General features: G+C 54.3%; 1 protein-coding gene across 1 annotated transcript; it reads right to left on the reverse strand.

Moving 5' to 3' along the window:
* Positions 1–1604: 1604 nt before the first annotated feature.
* On the reverse strand, positions 1605–22549 carry CDHR1 (cadherin related family member 1). The gene is made up of 17 exons (XM_036829195.1): positions 22385–22549; positions 21764–21859; positions 20855–21000; positions 19980–20030; positions 18715–18804; positions 17364–17450; positions 15523–15639; positions 14272–14415; positions 12392–12470; positions 10996–11096; positions 8212–8415; positions 7555–7707; positions 5776–5940; positions 5296–5363; positions 4521–4749; positions 3277–3534; positions 1605–2551 (listed from the first exon to the last, which is right to left on the reverse strand). The coding sequence occupies exons 1-17, from the start codon at positions 22437–22439 to the stop codon at positions 1994–1996; spliced, it is 2601 nt and encodes an 866-aa protein (XP_036685090.1). The 5' UTR covers positions 22440–22549; the 3' UTR covers positions 1605–1993.
* Positions 22550–24245: the final 1696 nt, after the last annotated feature.

Raw genomic sequence — 24245 nt, forward strand, 5'->3', positions numbered from 1 at the left:
CTGATAAGCCACACTCGGGTAGACAAGCCCCACAAACGTGCTGCTGTTACAGATGTATGCGCGGCAATTTGGACAAAATTTTGCAGCCTCCCACAGTCGGATCTGGGGGTCGGGGGATTGATCCACCAAAGGAGCCAGGCGGCAGGCTGAGCTTGGCTCTCAGGACAATCGGTCTCTACAAGTCAGCTAGCACTGATGTTAAGCAGGCAGCCAGAGGTCAGCTTGGCTTTTGGTTAACAGATTTTATTTACCATTTACAAAAGACGTTGACTGCATGCAAGTTGTAAGGATGCTGCATTGCCTATGGAGGGCAAACATGATCCAGCACAGCCCTGTCCTGAAACCTGTACCTGTTCGTTCAGTCTGGGCTCCGGGCTTGTTAGAGCCCAACCCTTTAATACAGCTTGGGTTGTGGACTGCAGAAACCCTGGCAAGGAGCCTGCACACCGGCACATCTGAGTAACACCTTCAAACACCAACTCAAAAATCAAGAAAACCACATGTGCATGTAATCTGTTTAAATAAAATCACGGACATATTCTAGAGAGGTTATTAGTGAGCGGAGTGAAACGCAAAGAATTGTTCCATTTCTCTCTCTGGGCACACATTTAGATTTCCTCTTGGCAGATTTCCTTAAAGTCAGACGGAACTTCTTTGCATTAATAGAGGCCTGCATGTCATCTCTGCTGGGGGCCGGGAGCCCTCAAACCAGGTCCCTGCTGCCAAACTGCTATGTGGCCTCTGGCAATCACTCCTCTAGGGAACTCATTTTCGTCATCTTGGCAAAACGGAGCCTTGGCTGGATGTGCTGCCCAGCTCTGGTCCTCTCTGACAATGGCTGGCCTGGGCTGCACGGGGGATGTAGTTGGGGGGTGCGGGGTGGGGAGGGAGGAGACATGGAAGGGAAGCTATGCCATCACCCAGCTCGGGCTGCGGTGGATCAGTGGCAGCGCCCTCACCCAGCACAGTGCCCCCTGGGGGTGCTTGGAAGAATAGCTGAGGGGCTCCCAATACTTTGTGGAAGAGCTGCACCCCAGAGAACTGGGCTGCGGAAAAATACTTTACGTTTGCGCTGCTTTGCACTTGGCTAAAGCCCCTGTCGCTACTATTTGTTTTGATCCTCGCCCCAGATGCATGAAGGAGGCAGACTCACTTTCTTCATTTTCCAGATGAGAAGGAGGATGAGCAGGAAGCTTAAGCAGCTTTCCCAAGGTTATAGCACGTGAGCAGAAGAGCCGGATAAAAATGGAAGTCTCCCCAGATCTCAGCCCTGCACTGTCTCTTCAAGGACTTCTGGTGGGACAGCTCCTAAGGGGACTTGATGCTCTTCCGGATATCTCTAGGGCTACCAGCGTGGCTCCAGCTATTTCTGGGACCAGGGCAGGCCCATGTGGGCAGAGCAGGGGCCCACAGTCCTCCAGGGGCCCACACCATCCTCCACCTTGCAATGGCTTTTAGGCACAGGCCCACAGTCAGCGCGAGTGTTCAGTGCACCTTTGCCCTCCCCTGCTGCATTTGGTCTCCTACAGCCTGCAAGGTTTGCTGACCCTCAACCTTAGTCAGCATTGAACCTCCTTTTTCTGCTCCTGCATTTAGCTGAAGACTTCAGGATCCAGGTTCTAGTCGACCTTGTCACATGTGGCCAGGGCCCTGCTCCTGGACTGAGAAAGCTGGGGCCCCAGCGGGACCCAAGAGACACTGTGAGGTCTGGGGTTGGTGAATAGAAGACATAGATCTGGCTCCTCGTCAACTCCCAGCCTCTGCAGAACAGGGAGCATTGAAGCTGTGCCGAGGACCTGGGTGATGGGAAAGTATTTGCCAGTTGCATCCATAACCAGAGAAATAAATTCCTTGCCCAAGGCACTGTCCAGAGCCCTGGATATGGGGGTTACACCATTGTACAAAACAGGGGTGACCCTAAGGAGCAGAGCTGGGCAGTATGGCCCAAGCAGCTGGGCAATTGGGTTGGGAGACAGGGACCACAGGACATGTTCTAGAAGTAAGCCTTGTTATGCACATTCTTCTTCTCAAACTTTTGCCTGAGCTCAGAGACCAGAGCTGACTGGACGGGTCTTCCCACAGCCTTGGGTTTTGCCAAGGCCTTGGGTTTGGGTGATGGATGGGGTTGCTGAGGGGCGAGTGAGCCAGAGACTGTAGGCACCATCCAGTGGGCTGGTCCCATGCTGGGTGCCATGCTGGGTGGTGGAGGGGGAGCGGGGGCTTTGGGGGGCGGTGCGCTCCCCAGGCTGTTGTTGTTGCAGTTCTCATTGGGAGGATCCTCTCTGAGCACAAACTTGTCAACGGCCTTGGTCCTTCTGAACTTGAGCCACTCGATGCGGCTGGTGCTGGGTGCGGGGCTGGGCCGCTTGCGGAGCACACGCCGCACCGGCAGGACCTTGTTGGACTTCTTGTTGCGCCAGAAGGTGGCGGTGGAGATGAGGACGGTTATGGCCACAATAATGGCCATGATGCCGGCCAGCACACCCACGGCCTTCATGGGGTTGTCTTTGGTCTGCATCAGGAAGGCAGCCATGGGGTTTCGGGACAGCATCTGGAAGAAAGATGCATTCGGCTGCTCCTGCCTCGTCCCCGGAGGACAGAGCAGGGGCTGTAAGCTCCCTTAGGCCTGATGGTTTTTAAGCTTTCTGGGGTCAGGCATCTCTTGGAGAATCTGATGAGCACTATGGGCTTCATTGCAGAAAAATGCACACAGAGAAAACACAATGCATGCACTCTGCAGAAAAATGCACACAGAGAGAGCTCGATGCATGCACCTCTGCAGAAAAATGCACACAGAGAGAGCACGATGCAAGCACACAGAGAGAGCACGATGCAAGCACCTCTTCTGGATGAAGAACTCCTGCATTAGCTGCTACTGCTTTCCTCTGATTGGGGGGAGTGTGTGTCACGTTTGCCCAAGTGCCTTAGGAACCTCTTAAGTGATGACTTCCTGCCAGACCCTGAGCTGAGAACTACACATAATGATTTTACTTCTGCCTTTCAACACCCATGTGAAGGAGGCATCATTAGTCCCATTTTACAGAAAGGGAGTGGAGGCTTAGCAAAGTCCAAAGTCACACCATTACAAAGTGTTGAGACTAGGATTTCGACCTGATTTCAAAGCCTGTGTGTTTGATGGCACAGGTGGTCTTCGAGAGCATTGGGCAGGCGTCTTTGGAGGAAGGTGGTCTCTCTCCCTCTGGCCATGTTGCAGCAAGGCCTGAGCTGGCCCTCTGACCCTCCCCCCCACCCCCCAGATCAGGGCTCCGTACCCACCTCAGTGTCTACGATGTCAATCTTGAGTAAGGCCGTGGTGCTGAAGGATGGGGAGCCGCGGTCCTTGGCCTGCACCTCTAGGGACCACGTGTGGTCCCCGCTGGGTGTGACGTTGTGCAGGGCATCCAGGGAGTGGATGGAGTTCTTGAGCCGGATCTCCCCCGTGTGTGCATCGATGTCGAACACATTGGCTGGCTCTGCGTGGGTGATGGAATAGTCCACCAGGTTGTTGGGCTCCTCTGCGTCCTGGTCTGTGGCCTGTGCACAGAGAGGGACAGACAGAGCTGGGCTTCGAGGGCGATACTTGCGTACCCTGGCTAAACCAACACGTCATATAGAGCTGGCTGGGCTGAAGGGAAGTGGTCCTAATCCTATTTGAGTGAATGGAGCTGGGAGGGGAATTGAATGAGCCAGGGTGGGTCTGTGCTTGGCTCTCTATGTGTGTTGTAGCAATTCATTCTCAGAACAAGTCTAGGCAGTCCGTATTGTCAAAAAACAAAAGCCTGGAGGCTGAGTGACTTGTCTAAGGATGGAGAGGTAGAAGGAGGGGAGCTGGGATCCAGAGTCAAGTCTGTTGGGTTCCAGGGTTCATGCTTTTTCCGTATCGGGAAGGCAGTGCAGCGGGGAAAGCAGTGCTGTGAAAGCAGGCAGACCAGCTGTGTGAACTCAGGCAAGCCAAACGTGCAACCTGCCTGAGCCTTAATTTTTTTTATGTGTAAAGTGGCAAAAATATCTTCTTTCTCAGAGGTTACTTCTGGGTTGAGGTGGGGATGAGGGTATATAAAGTACCTTAAAAACCCTTGCTTAGGGCTTCCCTGGTGGCGCAGTGGTTGAGAATCTGCCTGCCAATGCAGGGGACACGGGTTCGGGCCCTGGTCTGGGAAGATCCCACATGCCGCGGAGCAACTAGGCCCGTGAGCCACAACTACTGAGCCTGTGCGTCTGGAGCCTGTGCTCCGCAACAAGAGAGGCTGCGATAGTGAGAGGCCCGCGCACCGCGATGAAGAGTGGCCCCCGCTTGCCGCAACTAGAGAAAGCCCTCGCACAGAAACGAAGACCCAACACAGCCAAAAATAAATAAATAAATAAATAAACAAATAGATTGTGCATTTAAAAAAAAAGCAAGAAAACCCTTGCTTATGTCAGGAATCCAATATATTTTAAAAGAAATTCTTATGCTACAGTGCCGCTTGCAGTTGCAGGAACAAGATTTTTAGGGGAGCTCAGCTACCTTCGAAGCCCACCTCAATTTTCACTGGGGTCCCCAGCACCATTGTCTTCTCCTGGACGCTCTTTCCAAACTGGGGGTAGTGGTCATTGACATCCAGCAGCGTGACGAACACCTCGGCTAGGCTGTACCTGCCCTCCATGTCCTCCGCCTTCACATAGAAGTTGTACCTGGCAGTGCCCTCGGCGTCCAGGTTGGCCCAGGGCTGGGTGTAGATGATCCCAGAGGATGGGTGGATCAGGAAGCTGTCGGGCACAGAGAGCGCAGGCGAGGGTGTGCACAAGCACACTCACGTACACGCGTGTACACTCACAGAGGTGCACACGTGCCTGCAGTAAGGAGCCGCCTACAGGCAGGGGCGGTAATGCATCAGGCAGCCTCCCCAAGGCATCCCGCCTGCTCCTCTCCGCATCCTCGCAGTCTGACGCAGGGAAGCAGGACCACCCACCTACTTAGCAGTCTATCAATGTAGAACTTAACCTGAGTCATAGCCCTTCCCTCTCCTCCCACGATCTGCCCCTTCCTAGCCCAGCACTGCTTGCCTGGCCCCCAAGGCCACGAGCCCCAGCTCCAGGCCGTAATGCTGTCCCTTCTTCTTGCAGACTCACCTCACCTGGTGGGTCCCCACATCTCTACCTCAGGCTCTCTACAGCTCCCCTCCATTCCTTGCCCCCAGGCTCGCCTCCCCGACCCAGGTCCTGTTCTTCCCGCCTTTAGCACAGATCCTCCTCCACCCTCAGCCTCCCAAATCCCTTGCATGAGGTCCTGTCCGGGATTCTGGATCTACTCACAGGTCTGCCCCGGATCCATAGATGGAGTATTTGACTTCACCCCAGGGACCTGTGTCTGGATCGACGGCCTGGAAGAGAGAAAGCTCCCAGTGGCCCCTGCCCCTTTGTCAGGGCATGTTGGCAGCTCTTGCTTTCAATGGCAAAACAAGGATTTGGGGGGTCTGCCCAGCTGGGGAGAAACTGATCTGGAGGCATGCTCTGGAGCCCTGCTCTGGAGCCCTAATTTCGCCCCAGGAGATCTCAAGTATTGGAGGAACCAGATCTGGAAGGCCTTATATTTCTCATTATATGTCCTCATTATAGTCCTGTGAGGTGCTGTTATTCCCACTGTATAGAAGAAACTGAGGCTCAGAGAGGGCAGGTAGCTTGACTAAGAACACAGCCAGTAAGTGTGGGCTTCGCGATTCAAACTGGAGCCCCAGTTTGTCTGACTTCACAAGGCCCCCTTCACCCCCAGTCCCTGGGTCAGCCCCAACCCACTGTGACAGCCAACACGTTGGAGCCCCCTGGGGCATTCTCGGGGATCCTGGCAATGTAGTAGTGGGAGGTGAACTTGGGGACATTGTCATTGGTGTCCAGGAGCTGGATCATGATGTCCGCTGTGGAGCTGAACTTCTCTGGGGTGTTCACTTCGATGGCCAGGAGCTGGGGAAGGAAGGAAAAGGAGGACTTGTCTGGGTGGCAGTTGCTCTGCAGAGAGCCTGCCACTTCCCGTCTCAGTATCATCCCTGCCTTCTCTGCCGTTTTCTCGGTTGCCAGCCAGCTATGCCTGCCCCCACCTGCAGGGGGCACCCCTAAGGCACACATCATTTCCCTCCCCACTGACTGCAATGCCCGTGTCCTTACGGTTGCCATTTGCATTGGGACCAATTTCTTTTGCTCCATTGATTTGCATATTCCTTTTTTTAAAACTTCCATTTAAAAAACTATTTTGCTTCATAATATACTTTAATATCTGTTAGAGCAAGTTCCTGCCTCATACTCTTTTTTCCTGAATATCCTGACTATTCAGGTTTATTTCTCCAGATAAAAACCAGTATAATTGTGTCAAGCCCCCTCCCTCCTCCCCTAAGGAAATTCTGGGTAAGACTTAATTGAGGTGGTGTGATTCTTTATTAACTGATGAGAATTTGCATTTTTAAACAGGGTGTGTCTTTATATTTCTTGCATTCTTTACGTCCTTTTGTTAAATTTGTGCATTTTTTTGTCATTTAGATGCTGCATATTTCCTGTTATGGTAATTCCTAGAAATTTTATCTATTAGTTGTAATTGTAAAAGTGATCTCTTATTCCATTATTCTCATTGCTAGATTTTGTACATAGGAAAACTATTAGATTTTGTGTATTACCTTTATAATCAATCATGTTAGCAACTTTGCTGTGTCTAACAGTTTTTCGATCATTTCTTTTAGATTTTTCTAAGCAAACAATCACATCATCTAAAATAATGATGATAATAATAATGATAATTTTTATCTCTTCCTTTCTAATGTTTGTACCTTTTGTTTCCTTTATCCAGGAATAATGTTATTCTAGGAATAGTGTTAAAGAATAGTGGTGAGAGCCGTTATCCACGTTTTGTTCCTGACTTCACAGAATGCTTTTAGAATTTCACTTTTATCGATTGACTGATTGATTGAAGTATAGTTGATTTACAATGTTGTGTAGAATTTCACTTTTAAGCATGATGCTAGCTATCGGTGTCTATGCATTTGTAATCATAAATAATTAAAACAATTTAAATAATATCAACAAAGTATTTTTCCTTTTTATTAATATAAATTATATATTTATGTATAATATGCATTATTTATACATGTTTATCATTTTAAATAATTACAAGTACAAAGGAGTATATTTTTCATCTTCTGCTAAAGTTTTTAACAGAATAGATGACATATGTCAAATGTGTATGAGAAAACATCTATCCTGAGGATCAGATAGTTTTCTTCTCTCAATCTATTCACATGGCACATTGTATTGGTAGTTTTTCTTTGGACCCCCCTCCTTGCATTCCTGGGGATAGTCGCAATTTGGAAGCGGGAGCTCAGTGAGGCTGTGGGAGCAGTAGGAGAAGGTTCTTGTATCGTGATTCTTCTTCTCCCTTTCCACCTGCTCCTCAAATCAGCAGGAGGGGCAGAGAAACTGAGAGGAAAGGACTAGGGCCAGGAGGGGCAGGGTGTGACAAGGGACCCCTTAGGAATGAATCTAGGTGCTGCTGCGACCCCCCCATTCAGGGTAGTGCAAAGCATCACCTACCTTGAAGGTTAACACTTTGAACTTTTCAAAGTCAATGGCAGCTGAGTTCTCTACAATGATCGTGACTTGGGCTTCATTCAGGACCGTCTGGGGGACCACTCGGAAGATGCCCCCGGGTCCCACCAGCCGCAGGTTGAATTTGGCATTGGCTCCCTGGGCAACAGTTTGGAGAAAGGAAACAGGGAAGATGAATGAGAATAGAAACTCATTAGTCGCGCTATGCAAGGAACCTTCACGTGCCCTTGACCCCAGGAGGTGAGTATTATTACTTCTTTCTATAGGGGAGGTGATCAAGAATCAGAAAGGTTGAGCAGACTATGAAGACTAAGCAAGGAAACAAGCACAGAAAGCCTAGCCCTGAGCCGGGCACAGGAGGCAAAAGGCCACATTTGCGATGTCTGGAGGGTCAGACGCAGAGGTGCTTTTATTTGACTGGCTTTTTCTTTTTAATTGATTGTGAATATCTTTAGGCCAAGCAGCTAGTCTTTGATTATCTACCCTCCCTCCTCTCTCTCTTGGTTACCCACTCTTGCTTCATTCATTTTGTGACTCTCCAGGCCTCTGTGACATCAGCAGGAAAGGCTCATGCAGGCTCAGCTTTGGGACTTGGTCCCATGTGGTTTGCAGGAAGACAGGGTAGAGGGCAGGACCGCATACCTGGTCTGAGTCATTGACAGTGATCTTGAGGCCCCGCAGGATCTCCCCCTGGGGCGGGTGCTCATACATGGACAGCTGAAATCTGTTCTGGGGTCCACTCTCTCCATAGAATGTCGGTGGATGGTTGTTGAGGTTCACGATCCGGATGGTGACAGGGGCCATGGCCTGGGCAGCTGGGGTCCCTGCAGAGCTGACCTCAGTCACCTGGGGTGGGGACAGGTGGCTATGGCTGTGTGGCAGGCTGATTCCAAGATGGCCCCAATGATCCCTGCCTCCTGGTGTTCATGCCTTTATGTAATCTCCTCTTTTTCAGTGTGGCCTGGCCTAGTGACCTGCTTCAAACTGAAAGAATATGGCAGAGGTGATGAGATCTCACTTAGTGATTAGATTAGGTCATGACTTCTATCTTCTAGCAGACTCTTTTGCTGGCTTGGATGAAGCAAACAGCTGTGCTGAAGAAGCCTGTGTTCCTAGGAACTAAGGGTGATGTCTAGCCAACAGCCGGCAAGGAACAGAGGTTCTTAGTCTGACAGCCCACAAGGTACTAAATCCTGCCAATAACCATGTGAACTTGGAAGCTAATCCTTCTCCAGTTGGGCCTTCAGGTGAGAACCCAGTCCTGGCTGAAAATTTGTTGGCAGCTACGTGAGAGACCTTGAAACTGAGGACCCAGCTAAGCTGACCCTGTACTCCTGACTCACAAAAGCTGCAAGATATAAATGTGTGTTGTCTTAAGACACTGAGTTTGTGGTGATATGTTACAACAGTCATAGGAAACTAGTATAGTGCTATTACTAGTCCTGTTTTACAGATGAGGCAAGAGGAGTGAGGCAGTCACCTGGGGTCACACAGCTGGAATAGGAAGAAGGTAGATGTGTCTGATTCCTTAGGCAGTGCTCTCTCCACCTCACCGCACTGCCCTCTCCTTGCAGCCAGACGTGGGTTCAAACCCTAGCTTTACCATGTTCTGCACTTGTGTCCACTTGTCCAGGGGGAGGCTGCAGGGAGGGGAGGTGTGGCGATGCAGCAGTGGATGACTAATACAGGCTGCAAAGCCGGGGCCAAGAGTCCACAAGCACCTCAGGGACGGGTGGCAAATACCATATGAGGCCCTGCAAGGGCTTCCTTCCGCTTTCCTATAAGCATGTCTGGTCTTACCTATCCTAAAATTGCCCTCCCTGGCCCCTACTCCACCACACACTAGCTGCTTCCTAACTCTTCTTTGGTAGAAGCTTATGCCCTCTGCCCCCTTTCCTCCCATTCAATGCTCAGCCCGTCCCCAACTCAGATGCTTCACACTGACTTCCATTCTGCAGGTGGCACTGCCCGCTCCCCCTCCCCCTCCTGAGTGTGCTGTCCCCTTGGCTAAAGTGGCTCCACTTTGCAGGTTGGACTTGACCCCTGGTCTCTCCTTCCCTGGCTCCTCCGTCTTCCTCACTCTTATCCTGGGGTGCTCCCGCAGTGGCGTTCTTAGCCGGTGGCTCCTCTCTCCCCCCAGCCCTCCTCTGGGTGGCCTCATGCCCGCCCCTCCTTTCACAGCTACCTGTATGTGGATGCTGTCTGCCCTGAAGTACAAACCTGTACCCTCAAGTTTTGATGTTTCAACTTGAATGTCCCCGAGGCACCAAAATGCCTCATGCCCATCCTACTCAACTTGCCTCCTCACCTGTGTTCCTGATGGCATGGTACCACCCTGGATTCATCCCTTCCTCTCCTTTCCCCCACCCCTCACGGCCCCGTTCTGTGGAGCCTGTCTCCTTCACAGTTTGCCGTTTGTCCATTTTTACCATTCCGCCTCCGCTCATCCCCACGGCCCCTCGGCATCTGTCACCTGGGCTGATGGCTTTGCTTCCCTACCTCTCATCCACTTCCCTCCAAACCCAAGTTGGGACCAGTGCTCTCAAATGCCAGGCTGAGACTGGTGCCAGAATCGCCTGGGAGCTCAAAACATGCAGAATCCTGGGTTTCCCCCAGACATACTAAATACCCATCCTCAGGAGTGTGTCCTGGAAATCTTTTTTTCCCAAGCTCTCTGATTTTGGGAATCCCACTGGTCTAGTGAGCAGTCAGAGTGAGCTTTTAACAAGACTCTAATTCTGCTTAAACCTTTCCGTGGCTCTTCCCTGCTCTTGGGCAGGACTAGCTACGTAGTTTGCAGGCCTAGTGAAAAATGAAAATAGGGGGCCCCTTGTTAAAAAATGGTTAAGAATTTCAAGACAGCAAGAGCAGAGCGTTAAGCCCAGCATGGGACCCTTCTAATTGCGGTTCCTGTGTAATCTCACAGGTTGCATGGCCGCAAAGCTGGCCCTGTTGCAGGGAAAATCCATGCCTCGTATTCAAGGCCTTTGCTCCTCCGGCACCACCTGGGGTCCAACCGTCTCTCCTTTACGTGCTGCCTGTGGACTCCTGGCTCCAGTTCCACTTGACTCCTCATTGTCCCCCTGCTGCGTCATGTGTTCTCACCTCCAGCCTCGGCTCATTAGGCTTTCCTGGCTTTGCAATGCCTCCGCCTGCCCCACCCTAACCAGTGCTCCCCAACACCAGTCTCCACTTGCTGGGTCCTACCCATGTTCATGGCATCGCTTCTTCCATCCTTCCTTCTCCTGCCTCATCGCAGCTCCCCTCGCCAGGTACTACCTCTTGTAGGTGCTCCTTGAAGCAACATCTAGATCCTTCCTCCCTAGATCCTGCGGGCCCGGGGGATAAGGGGGCAGCCTAGGTCTCATCACCTTTGGAACCTTCCAGGGCCGAAGGGTGGGGAAGGCCACGCTCGTGGGAGGGTACCTGTACATGCAGCTCATACACCTCTCTCCGGAGCCGGGCAGGGCTCTGGGTGATGGAGATAGCTCCAGACGTCTCATTAATTTCAAAGGCTCCATCCGTGCCTGTCACAGAGGAGAGATGTGCCCTGCAGTTCTGAACAAGGCCACACGGTGGCGCAGGGCGCCATACGTTCCTCACACGTTATCTCATTCAAGTCTCCCCTATTATCATCTGTGTCTTTCCAATGAGGAAACTGAGTCTCAGAGGGGCTAAGTAACTGATCTAAGGTTACACAGTGAGTGCAGAACTGGGACTCAAACTCACTACTTTCTGGTTCCCAGGTGCTCTGGTATTTTGCTTCTTGTGTGTGTGTGTGTGTGTGTGTGTGTGTGTGTGTGTGTGTGTGATGGAAAGAGAAAAGAGAAATAAAGAGGTATAGAGGGAGGGAGATGGGCGGTGGAGAGAAGGAGAGAAAATAATGGAGGGAAGAAAGAAAAAGACTGGAGGAGGAGGAGTAGAGGGAGATGCAAGAAGACAGGAGAGGAGATGGTGTGGTGTGGGCCCTTGGTAGGTGTTTGAAGGATTGCAGTGGTGGAGGGGAGGGAAGGCAGCCAGAGGTCTGCATGCCTGGGGAGAGACGCCTGTGTGTGACAGTGGGCACTTTTGCACGTGTGTGAGCTGCTGGAAGGGGAGTGTGTACCAGGCATGTCCCAGGGACAGGGTCAGGTGATGGTGTCTGAGTGAGAGCACAGAGACGTGTGCATGTCTGGGACCAGGTACGAGGTGTGGTGGTCCCCTGGAGGGGACCAGCTACTGAGGGCTGAAGAGCCCTCCCCAGGGCTGGCTCCTCCTGCCCAGTTGCTGCCCAGTTGTGGAAAGAGCCAGCAGACTTAGGTTCAAACCCAATGGGAACTTGGGATAATTTAGCTTCTTTGAGCCTCAGTTTTCTCACCCATGTACAGGGCTAGTACTAGGGACATGCAAAATCATCACTGCATTAATTCACTGAATTCAACTGTATGCTCTAGGCCAAAACATTTAAAAGAATGAGAAAAACACATGGCAATTTAAAGAGTATAAGAAATCTTGCCACCCCTTCCCATTAACGAGGTATGCCCAGGAGCGTGTGGGAACATGAATTGGCACCACCTGTGCCGCTCTCAGTATCCACCCTCCCCCGCCCCAGCCCCTCCCTGCCCAATGCGTCTCTCCCTGTTGCTGGACATAATGAGAAGCAGGGACCAGAGCAGATGCCCAAGGAGACGTGCTGCCTCCTGCAGGGACCCAGCCACTCTTCTCCATGCATCTTGTGCTTCTGGCCTATAGATGAGGAAACTGGGACCCAGAGAGGTTGGGGATCTCACTCTGGTTACCCAGCGAGTTGTAGCTGCAGCCCAGCAGTGAGCCCCAGACTCACCGTTCACGAGGCTGTAGAGAACACGGTTGGGTTTGCCGCGATCTCCATCCATGGCGATGACCGTCAGGACCTCTGAGCCCTTGGGGGGAACAGGAGCAGCTGCCTGAGGCCGATGGGGGATGCTGGGGCTCTCCCTTCCCCAGATGCTGCCCCACAGCGGGGAGGTGAGGGGAGGTGCCGCCCACACTCAAGAGCCAGGTCTCTGCGTGACCCTATCCTCGCTCTACCGGGAGCTCGTGGCCCCCTGGCCTTCCAGGGCTGGAGGGAGCGCCTGAGCCCCGCTGCTTGCCCCCCACGTGGCTTGGCACATGGGCTGCCCCCCTGGGTACACAGGCCTCCTGCATGGGCCTCGTCTTCACACCTCTTACACTGCCTCTTTCCCCGTACACCACTCTCAGGCCTTGCCTCTACTGCCCACCCTCCAGCCTCACCCCTGTTGCCTCATCCATCTTCGGCCTTCAGAGGTGCCTGAAAGGAGAGGTGGGAGAGGGCCCAGGCAGAGGGTGTCCAATGCAAAGTCCAGGAACTAGGATTTTATCCTGTGGCGCTGCGGGGCCGTTCGAAGGCTTTGGGAAGTTGCCCGACCTGACAAGCACTGCTCGATCCTGGCCTGCCACCCCCTCCTGGTCTCCCTACTCAGGCCCGTCTCCCTGGAGGCCTATCCATCCTCATGGCAGCTTCCTGACTGTCCTCTCCCCCCCGCCCCGGCACCTCCTTCCCCCTTAGCTCCTCAGCAGGACCGTCTGGGCCTCGCCCTGCTCTGACCTGCGGCCCCCGTGGGAGCAGCCCGGCCTTTCTCTCTCCCCCACTCTGTGCCCTTCTGCACCACTCGGCTGCCAGCATCTGAAAAGGTGACGTCTTAGCTTGGGCCCAGCACATGAGTGGTGCTCAGTAAGTGTTTTCATTGTTTTTTGAAGTTGGGAATAATCAGAATCCGGGGAACTGAAAATCGATAATGCAATTCCATTCCACGGAGAGTTCTTGAGCCGTGGCCACGGGAGGTCTAGCTGGGGGGCAATGGGTTCACCCCAAGGAGGGGCGTGCTCGTGGAGGGGCGTGCCTGGCATAGGAGCAGACATCAACCAAAGATGTCGGCGAAAGCAGTGCCTGGGCTGAGCTGAGAAGGGCAGGAGGCATTAGGCCCATGGGCGCGTGTCCGGCAGAAGGAAAAGGGTGCAGTGGCGAGAGGGCTGGGCTAAGTAGAGGATGGTGCGGTCTCCTGGGTGGAGGGGAGGCCAGCCCCTGGATGCCAGGCCCAGGACTGGAACCTGAGAGGCCAAAACACAAAACACGGGGGTGGCGGGGCTGGGGTAGGGGTGGGGATGAGGGACGGAGACGGCACTGAAGGGGGAGGAAGCTGAGGCAAGCCTTCCAGCTGGGCCCGCGTGTGATGTCCGACAAGGGTTGTGGTGATTCAGCAGCAGACTGTGGGAGAACTACCGGTTTGAGGGGCCCCAGGCTACAGGCTTGGAGGGAGGGAAGCGAAAGGCACCTCACCTCCTGTACGAGGTGGAGGAAAGGGCCACCTAAACCAAATCATCAGCTCTCTTCCCAGCCTCTCTTCTCAGCCCTTTTGAAGGGCTGACATGTGCAGCTGGGCTGGCATAAGCTTGACTGAGTGAAGAAATGCCTGGAAGAGCCTGGGCACCAGGTAGGTGCTCCACACATGAGCAGCTGCTTCTTCCTGGGCCTACTTCCCCATGCAAAACGACCTGTTCGTGGCCTGAGTCTGAGCGGGTCCAGAGCCGGCCTCCACGTGAGCCGAGGAGTGTGACCCCGGGTCGAGCCCAGCCATCCAGCAGGGGGATCCTCAGGCAGGGCAAAGGACAGGGCAGGAGGTGTCCGGAGGTGACACTGGGCTGAGGGGCGCAGCCACCCACCGGAAGGGTGTCCTCGTACACATAGCCGTAGTAGGGCGTGCCCACGAAGACAGGGGCCATGTCCTGCACGTCCTCCACGTTGACCGTGACCGTGGTGGTGGCCGAGAGCGCCACATTGGCCCCTCGCAGCCTCCCTCCGCCATCCTGGGGAAGGGTCGGAGAGGGAAGAGAGGTTGGGCTCTGGAGTTGAGCAGACTCCCATGGCATCTGGCTCCTGTCACTTACTGGCTGCCCTCCCTGATTCCTGTTTGCTTCTGTGTCACCTGGAGATAATTTTGCCCTCAATACAGGTGTTAGGAAAATTAAATGAGATGATGCATGAAGGTCTTCAATCAGTGCCTGGTATGCAGTAGGCGCTCATAAGCATTCCTTTGGAAAGAGGGTTAGGTTTCTCTCCAGGGAAATCATATCTGATCAGTAGCAGAGGAGGAGGGGTTCAGAGCCAAATCCCCTCTCCCAGCCAGGAGCCAAGCCTCAAACACTCCTGAGGGCCTGCTAAGAGCATGATGTGGACCCGCGCCTGAGCGTCTATAACGGAGCTGTGCGCCCACCAAGCCAGCCCTCGTGGAGTGACTGGCAGGCAGGGCCAGCACGAGCCTCCTGGTGCAGACTGAGGGGGATGGCCTGTGGCCAATATGTGACCAGCAGGGGCCTCTCTGGAAAAGAAAATGGGGGGCTGAGAGGGACGGCTGGGGTTTCCTGCCCTCGGGAAAGAGCAGCCGCTTTGGCTGAGTACCTGCTGAGCTGCAGATCCCATGTCACACACTTTAGAAGTATGAGGAATTTAGTTAAGTCTCGGGGGGGGGGGCAGATGGGAAAACTGAGGCTCAGAGAGGGTAACTGGTCACACAGAGAGGAAGAGGAGGATGAGCAAGCCCGGGCAGAGAAACAGAGGTGCCCAGAGGCCAGGCTGTGCGGATGTGAGGGCCAGGAGTCTCCAGGCACGGCCACCTGGGCCTACAGAGGAGAGCCAGGCCTGTCAGTCCTGAGGGGGCATACGCCCTCTCCCAGGAGGGAATATGCCCTCTCCGGCTCACAAACACCAGCCTCCCTGGAGAATATGTCCATGTCTGGGCAGGCTCCACGCAATAGAGATTCCGAGCAGCTGCACCCCCCTATCCCCTCCCCCATCGTACCTTCTGCCCCGAGCTGCTCCCCAACTGTAGAACCTAGCTGCTCCAATCCAAGGGCCGCTTCCCCTGACGGAGGCTGAGGAGAGCCCAGATGCTGCCACTCCTCCCTCTCTGTTACCTTGGCAACCACAGCAATGAAGTGGGCCTGGGCCTTCTCGTAGTCCAGGGTGGCCCCAGCCTGGAGGCGCAGGACACCACTGTGGCGGTCCACAGAAAACTTGGTGGAGTGTGGAGTCTGTAAGAGCAAGGGGCAGGCTGGGCCTTGGGGAGGGAGCCGGGTGGCCCCAGGATCGCCTGCTCTGCTTCCTGAATGGGGGTCTTCACCGTCCTTCCTTCATCACACGAACTCTGGTCTCAGGGCTGAGGTGCAAAGGGGCCCCCGCTTCCTAGGGCTCTGGGCTTCCCCTCCCTCTCCCTCAGTCCAACAAAGACGTTCCCTTCCAGCAGGGCCTCAGCTCTTTTCTCGGCTCAGCTAGAAAACAACGGGGCCCAGCTCAGGGCTAAGCTCTGGCCTGGAGTTTCCAGCAGGCAGAAATGTCAGCAGAGTGCTCTAACCTAGAGGAGGTGAGGGCTGAAAGCCATAGTGACAGAGAGAACCTTCAGGATCTTCCAACCCCTCCATTAAGTGACTGTGGGTCAGTCAGCAGCATCTGGGTAGGGGGTTGGGGAGGTCAAGTGGGGACAGGAGACAGTCCTCAATCTGAAGAGGGGTCACTGTGTGTCAGGAGCTGTTGTTGGAGCTTGACACGTATTTAATCCTCACAACTATCCCATGAGGATGCGCTTTCAACTTGCCCATTTTACGCATGAGGAAACTGAGCTGGGAAAGTCATACAATGATTGAAGCCCCATGCGTGGGAAGTGGTGGAATCTTTCCAGAACCCGTGGAGCCCAGGGGCTTTCTCCAGAACCTGTGTCTCTAGCCACTGAGCTATACTGCCTTGAAAATGGTGAGAGCAAGTGATTAACCATGGAGAGTGGAGAAGATGCTGCGGAAACAGCAGCCGTGGGAAGGAGGGCAGTGGGTTCCGGAGGAGCCCAGGGTGAGGCAGGAGGTGCGGGAGGGGTCTCCGCCTTCGACAGGGTGGGATGGATGGACAAGGGTCGGGTGGATGGACAAGGGTCGGGTGGATGGACAAGGCTCGGGTGGATGGACAAGGGTGGGATGGATGGACAAGGGTGGGGTGGATGGACAAGGGTAGGGTGGATGGACAAGGGTGGGATGGATGGACAAGGGTCGGGTGGATGGACAAGGCTCGGGTGGATGGACAAGGCTCGGGTGGATGGACAAGGGTGGGATGGATGGACAAGGCTCGGGTGGATGGACAAGGGTGGGATGGATGGACAAGGGTCGGGTGGATGGACAAGGCTCGGGTGGATGGACAAGGGTGGGATGGATGGACAAGGGTAGGGTGGATGGACAAGGGTCGGGTGGATGGACAAGGCTCGGGTGGATGGACAAGGCTCGGGTGGATGGACAAGGGTCGGATGGATGGACAAGGGTCGGGTGGATGGACAAGGGTCGGGTGGAGGTGTCACAGCTCTGCTCATTCTGAGAGTTGCCCCTTCTGCCTTTGTTCCTATTGACAATTCTAGGCCCAGGCAGGTTTCTTCTACTTTGTGTGGGTGCAAAGTGCCCAGGCCATCTTCTGGGGGAGGGGTTGGTGCGGGGATAGCTGAGGGTCCTGAGACCTGGGGAGAGGGAGGCAGGTCAACTCAGAGGGAGCCAGGATGGGCCAGTCAGGGGAAGATGGCTTCCTCTCAGGCCAGTCTTAGGTCCCCACCTATTCATCCCACGCCTGCATTTACTGAGACCTCTTTGGGTGGGATGCACCACCTGTGACAATCTTTGGGAATAGTTGAGGCACTGACCTAAGGGCTTTAGTGATGGAGATGGGGGCTGTCCAGGTGTCCCTGCTAGCCCAGGCCTCTGGTTATTTCCTGTGTGCCCCACCTTACCTTCAGGAAGTAGGTGACACTCCCTCCAGAACCTGTGTCCCTGTCCACTGCATGGACCTTGGCGATACTGCTCCCGGCAGGTGTGTCCTGAGGGGTCACAGCCACAGAAGGTCAGTCCCAGGGGCAGTGACAGATGCTCAGGGAACTGGGGTCTGGGGGCACGGGAAGGTGGAGTCAGGGGAGTGAGGGGTGAAAAAGAGGTGAAAGGTGGTGACTGACCCAGGGAGCATCCAGTAGGAGGAGGGGCCTTGAAGGAGGAGACACACTGGAGTCAGAGCGGGGTCAGGAAAGGGCAGAGGAAAGGAGGAACAAACAGATATCCTCCCCCGAGAACAGCTCCAAATAGACAAAGGCTTTAAATATGAAATGACTGTAAACAGTTAACAAACACAGACATATTCAGTATCACCAGGGATCACACACGTGCAGTTTAGAGCCAGCGCAAATATCTTTCTCCTACTGAATTAGCAGACATTTAAAGCTCCCAGAATCGCCAGTGTCGGCCAGGAACCAGGAGAGAAACCCTTTCTCATATCCTAGGGGAAAGGCAAACAGGTGCCATTCTGGAAAATCAATTCGGCAACACCTCACAGGCATCCATGCTTTGACCCAGCAATTTCAAATCATTCCAATTAGAGAAAGGAACTCTTATGCTCAGAGTTTGTTGTTTGATGTTTCTTATGACGGCAAAAATTTAAAGTATCTTTAATATCCAAACATAAAGGAACAGTTCAGTACATGCTGGAATATGCACTCAAGGAAAGCTATTAAAATCTTAGTTACCGCAACTTTACAATTACTGAGGAAAATTCTTATGTTATAAATTCAGTGAAAAATAGAATACAGAAAACATATGTTTAGTATAGTCACAACTATGTAAAACAAAGAGGAAGCAAGAACCTACGATCATGAAAATGATGAGGAGGAAATACCCCCAAATTTAACATCGTTGCCTCAAGCTGGAGGGATTAAGGGTGGTTTCTGAAACTCTTTTTTTCCCTACTTTTCTGTATAGTTCACATTTTCACAATAAGAGTACATTATAGGGAATTCCCTGATGGTCCAGTGGTTAGGACTAAGCATTTTCACTGCAGGGGGTGAGGGTGCAAAAAAAAAAAAAGTGCATTATAATTCTAATGGAAAATGGTCAATGAACATTCCTTTGGAATAAAAATGTGAGGGGGTGGCAACAGAGGTGGCAGGAGGACACAGAGGGGAGGGGTCTCCAGAGGGTAGTGAGTGACGGAGAGGGCTCTTCACTCCAATGCCTGGTCCCCTTGGCCAGGTCACAGGGCCGCCCAGAGGCCTGGGGCAGGAGTGCATCGACCCTGCCTGGTGGCCCCTTGCTCACCTCGGGAACCTGGACAACGTAGGGCTCCTGGATGAACCTGGGTGCCTCGTCATTGGCATCAGTCACCAGGATAGTGACTTTTTCCGCCACCTGAGAAGGGGCAAAGGGGACAGGTGTTGGAGCATTGAGACCTTCTGGGTGATAAAGGGACAATGGCCTCTAACACCCTAGGTGTATGTCTCTGCCCCCTCTTTCCCCCTCCCTTCCCCTTCCTCCCTCCTTCCTTCCCTCTTTTATTCATTCATGCAGCACATACTGTTAAGGAACTACTTGGTGCCAAGCACTGTGTTCCATGCTGGAGACAGAAGACACAGTCTGATGGTGTGAATTTTGCAGGGTGGAGTGGTGGGCAAAGAGCAACATATAAAAGAACAGTCATGATGTCATTCAGGGCGACAACCACAGCAGGCTGGGTGCTGAGGGCTGGGGCCTGCACCACATGACTCTGGGGGCACGGTGCGCCCCAGTCTAGGCAAAGGCACCAGTTTAGGTGGCTACATCCAGAGGCCCAGAGAAGAGGCATCTGACCCAGCCTGCGGTGGATGAGAGCAGGGAGGCCTCACAGAGGTGTGAGAAGTAAGGTCTGCAGCACTTTGTCAGGTGAGAGGGAAAGAGGAGGAAGGTGTGTCAGGAAGAAGCAGCAACACGGGCAAAGGCAGAGTGAAGCACATACGTGGGTTCAGAGCGCATAAGCAGATTTAGGGCTACACGGCTGGTAGGGTGAATGTGGGAGAGAAGGCGGGTGAGGCTGATGGTGCTCTGAATGGCAGTCTGAAGCTTGGATTCCACCCTGAGGGCAGTGGGGGCCAGCCGCTAGTGCTTTCTGAGCTGGGATCTGTGGCCAGGTCTGTGCTGCACAGTGATGGCTCCAGATGTGGACTGAGGTCGGGGAGCCTTGGAGGGAGGGGAGCCCCCAGGATTATCCGGGAAGCAGTGAGGAGGGCTGGGCGAAAGCAGCAGCTGTGGGGAAGGAGGAGAGGGAGGAGGGGTCGGGTGCCCAGGTGTTCAGCTTGGGTGATGGGGCAGAGCCAAGAGCCAGGTGGGAGGAGATGGATGGGCAAGCAGGTTTGAGGAGATACTGCTTGAGGAATGTGGGTGTGCTCCGTCAGAAGTGCAGCTGACAGGTCTTGCTTTCTTCCCTCTCTCTCCCTTCCTTCCCCTCTCTCCTATGAGCATATTGGGGCAGATCTTGCTGGACCTCAGCTTGGGTTTGCTGGGAGCCCTGCCCTGCGTGTTGCCAGGGGCTGGCTGGAGTGTGTACTCACCAGATTCAGGCCGTCGGAAATGCTGATAACGGCTTCAATCTCATCCTCCCTCTGTGAAGCACAAGGACAAAGTGTCCAGGAGTCTGAGGCACCATAGGGACCCCTGGAGGCTGGGTGCATCAGAGGAGGCCTGGGCATTTCAAGGGAGCCCTGGAGCAGGGCGGAGTGGCTGAAAGCTGCCTCTGGCCATGCTTGAGACCTTATTTTGGGGCTTGGCCCATCAGAGGTTCTCAGAAACCCAGAGGGTTGAGGTGCCAACCGAAAGTGCACCCCTGTTAGAATGAGGAGAGATGCTAACTAGTGTGCTGGAGGACCCAGAAAGAGGTTTTTAATCCATTTAAAAATTTTCCTCTTTTTGCCCCTTCTCTCTCCCTCGACTCTCCATACTCTACAGTTCCTCAGAGGTCCAGGTCTGTGGTGTCTCAAGCCCTCCCCTTGACATGGTGAGTGTCGAGGTTCCCCAGGTCCCGTAGGGTGACAGGGAGGGGAGAACAGTTGCACCTCCTCTGCTGTGTCCCCACAGCTGTTTCTGGGACCCACCCTTTCCTTTCTCTGCACTGGTGGAGTCTGCCATTGGATCAGAGCTGGCAGCACCCCACAGCTGAGGTCCAGGTACCTGGTCCACCAGCCTGGTGTGGGATCTCACAAGGGAAACATAGCCCATGCCCTGTCACCCGCAGGTTCAGAGGGCACAGAGGGGAGGAGATTTACCAAACTCAGACCCGCTTTCTAAAGCAGTCTTTCCAGCCCTGATCTGCTGGCTGAGTTTTCTGTGATTTATGGGACCTCTCCAAGGATCCTCTCTAGGGCACCTTCCCACCCACAGAGGTCTGTCTTCATGCCTGGCAGGCAATGTTCCTCGCAGGTCCCCATACCTCTCTGTCCAGCTCTTCAATCAGGGTTATGTTTCCAAAATTGGGGTCAACCGAAAAGACGCTTCTAGTGCTGGGGTCAAAGCTGATGTGGTAGGAGATGGGGTCTCCCTCAGGGTCTGTTCCATTCAGGGTGTACACATGAGAGCCTGGAAAGAGACAGTTGAGCACTCACAGCTGGACCCGTCCCAGCTGGCTGCTTCCTACTCTTTTTCTTTATTCTTCACGACTATCAGCTGTTAGTATCTGCCACTTTACAGATTGTAATCTAGAATACAGGTTACAGAGGGCTTCAGGGCTGCTGGGTCTAACTCTAGGGTCTCTGCCTGGAAATGACTCCTGTCCCAGGAACCAAGACTGGGGATGGGGGATGAGGGAAAAGGGAGGAGCCTTAAGGTGGAGGGGTGACCCACGTGCAGCACTGTTCCCCATGCTTGGATTATTCAGGGAATTCTGAGCAGGTGCTTCTTTTACACTGCAGTGGTCCTTTTGCCCAGGGTTCCCAGACCAGGTGATGGAGAGGAAGTGTGAATCTCCCTCCTTCTCCTGCTCCAACTCTCCCTGCAGATCCCACTGAGTTCATTGTTCTAGGGCCATTTTAAAGCCTAGAGCCCTGGGGCTCTGGGACGTTAGTACTTTGCTCAAGGTCAAGCAGTGGGTAAAGGCCCCAGTGCTGAGGACTGCCGCCTGCCCCTGGGGCCGGCCCTGTCTCTGGGCTCAGCGGCTGGGTCTCCAGGACTGGCACAGCTTAGGTCTCCACGGCCGCCGTGCCCTCCTTTCCTGCAACTGCCCCGGGGAATTCAGAGCGCAAACAGGGTGTCCTGGGAGTCACGGGTTCGGTCTCTATGTCCAGGGGAACGTGGGCCGCCCCTCCGGGAGACCTATGTGGGGTGGATGCCAGGGGGTACTCACCCACAGGAGTGTCCTCCGGGAGGCTGAAGAGGGCCATGTTTCCGTTGGTGCTGCCCACCCCGTTGGCGAAAAAGTAGGGGGCGAAGTTGGCCTGGGCTAGGAAGAGAACACGGAACAGAGGACACCCGGACACGCGCAGGGACTGCTCCGCACCGGGTGGTCGCGCGTCTGGCCCACCCGCGGGCAGGCGGGTGCTCCCCTCCCGGAGCCCAGCGCGCCCACTGGGGCCCTCGGCCACCACCTCCCGTGGGCTCCGGCTGGGCTCGGGTTGTCAGGGACACGCACCATCTGGCCGTTTGGAACTCAGGCAGCGGCCAGTCTCAGCCCCATCAATGGGCAGACTAGGAAACCTCGCCCAGAGAGGGGCAGTGCCCTGGCCAAGGTCACACGGGGAGGGGCAACACCCTCCCACAGCCCTCGGGGCAGCTGCCAAACCTCCGACCGTGCTTCTGAAGAAGCGGAGAGCAGCGAGAACCCCCCCTCCCCAGTCCCTGTCCCCGTCCCCCATCCCGAGCCCCACTCTGGAAATGAACGGTCCAGAACTGTCCCTGGGTCCGCCCCGGGGGCGCCGGCACCCATCCCTCGTCCCTACCGGGGCCCGCGGGGCCTGCGGCCACTCACCCAGGCGGAGGAGCAGCAGCCCCAGGGCCAGGACGGCCCGCAGGCCGCGCCCCATGTCTCCGCGGGCGGGTCTTGTTGCTCCCCGCAGCCGAGGCCGGGCACCGGAGCACGGAGCATGCCCTGGGCCCGCGACAAGTGCAGAGCCGGGCGGGGGCGGTGGGGGGCGGCGGCGGGAGGCGGGCGTGGGGCGGGAGCGCTGAATGGTGCGCAGGGCGCTAAGCGGATGACACGGCTCGGATCGGCGCCGCTGGAGCGCTCCCGCCCGCAGCGCAACGAGACCAATTAGTGGGTGCAGAGCTGAGGGGACCCGCTCCCAGCAGCGGGCGGGGGTGGGGGGCGGGAGGGCATTCCTCTGTGCTACCGCGACCTCTGCCCCCAGGTCAGGAGCGCAGGAGCCAAGGGGACCCCAGGGCCGCAGGGCACTGGAAAACTGGGACTTTTTCCAGGTCTGCAAATCCTGGTAGGGCTGGGCTCCACTGGAGTTTTTCCTTCTTATGAACTTCCTCTGTGACTGTCAGGGAGTTTGCCACTCTCTTTGAGCCTGACTGTAAAACAGCGGCAGGGAAAGGGCCCAACCTCAGCGCAGAAGGATTCCTCCCACTAGTCTCTAGGAGAAATGAGGGCGGGGCAGAAAGGGGGTGGGTGGGCTTTGGGAAGGGCATGGCCTTAAAAATCCAAATAGATTCCAGGGATGTGTCCCTGAAGGCTTTGGGGGTGAGATTTGCGGTTGGGAAAGGGGCAGATGGTGAGGGATTATCAGGACCACCTCTCTGAGATCTCAACCCATTCCTGTCCTGCCCCCCAGGCCAGGCTAGCTTTCCCAGAGGGTCCGATTACTAGTCTGGTCACTAGTGGGGGTCCACGTGTGTGCTGGGCAGCAGAGAGGGCCTTCAAGTCTCTAGTAAGGTGGAAGGCAGAGATTGCCAGGCAGCAGGCTAGTCTCCCTCCCCATCTGCAGTGCCCAGTTGTGACCATGGAGAAGCAGCAGACCCACGCAAGCCTTGCAAGGAAGGGCGAACTGTTTGAAAGCAGATTCAAGCCCCATCATGGGACAGACTTGCTAACAGAGCTGGCCAACACAGGTATGGACTGTCCCAGGAGGGGTGAGCTTCCCATCCCTGGAAGACGTTTAGGCAAGCAAGGCGCTGCTATGGGGGCCCTGGGTGCTGACAGCTGGGAGAAACACTTAAGCTCAGGAGCCTTCCTGGTTGCTGATAAGTTTCCCTGGGCTGGACCTTCACTTTCTTGCTCAGACACCAGCATCTGGTTGAAGAAGCAGCCTGTTCTCCTTATATTCACAGGGTGTACAGGGCGGACACTTCAGGCCCGAGCTTGGTCACTCTCAAGGATACCCTTGGGAGGGTGTGGCCACAGACAGAGAAGACCCCTTTGTGTGCTCCCCAGAGAGGCTGGGGTCCCAACATTTCCTCCCCAATGGCGTTCACAGGAGTAGAGCATCCCCAATCCCCTGGGCCAGTCCCCCTCCATCTACTGTTAGCAAGAGTTAGGGATTCAGGCCAAGGAGAAGATGAATGAGCAGTCCCAGAGTGTTATTTTCAGGCCCAATTAACCAAAACCCTTCATGTTGAATCCCCTTGGGCTTGGCCCTTTCACTGAAAAGGTGCACTTTATTTATTTTTTGAAAAGGTATAACAGTTATTTTTATTTTATTTTATTTATTGAAGTATAGTTGATGTACAATATTACATAAGTTACAGGTGTACAATACAGTGATTCAAAATGTTTAGAGGTTATACTCCATTTATAGTTATTATAAAATATTAGCTACTTTCCCTGTCTTGTATAATATATCCTTGTAGCTTATTTCATACCTAATAGTTCGTACCTCTTTTTAAAAATT

This window comes from Balaenoptera musculus, chromosome 16 (assembly GCF_009873245.2).
Source record: "Balaenoptera musculus isolate JJ_BM4_2016_0621 chromosome 16, mBalMus1.pri.v3, whole genome shotgun sequence".
NCBI lineage: Eukaryota > Metazoa > Chordata > Mammalia > Artiodactyla > Balaenopteridae > Balaenoptera > Balaenoptera musculus.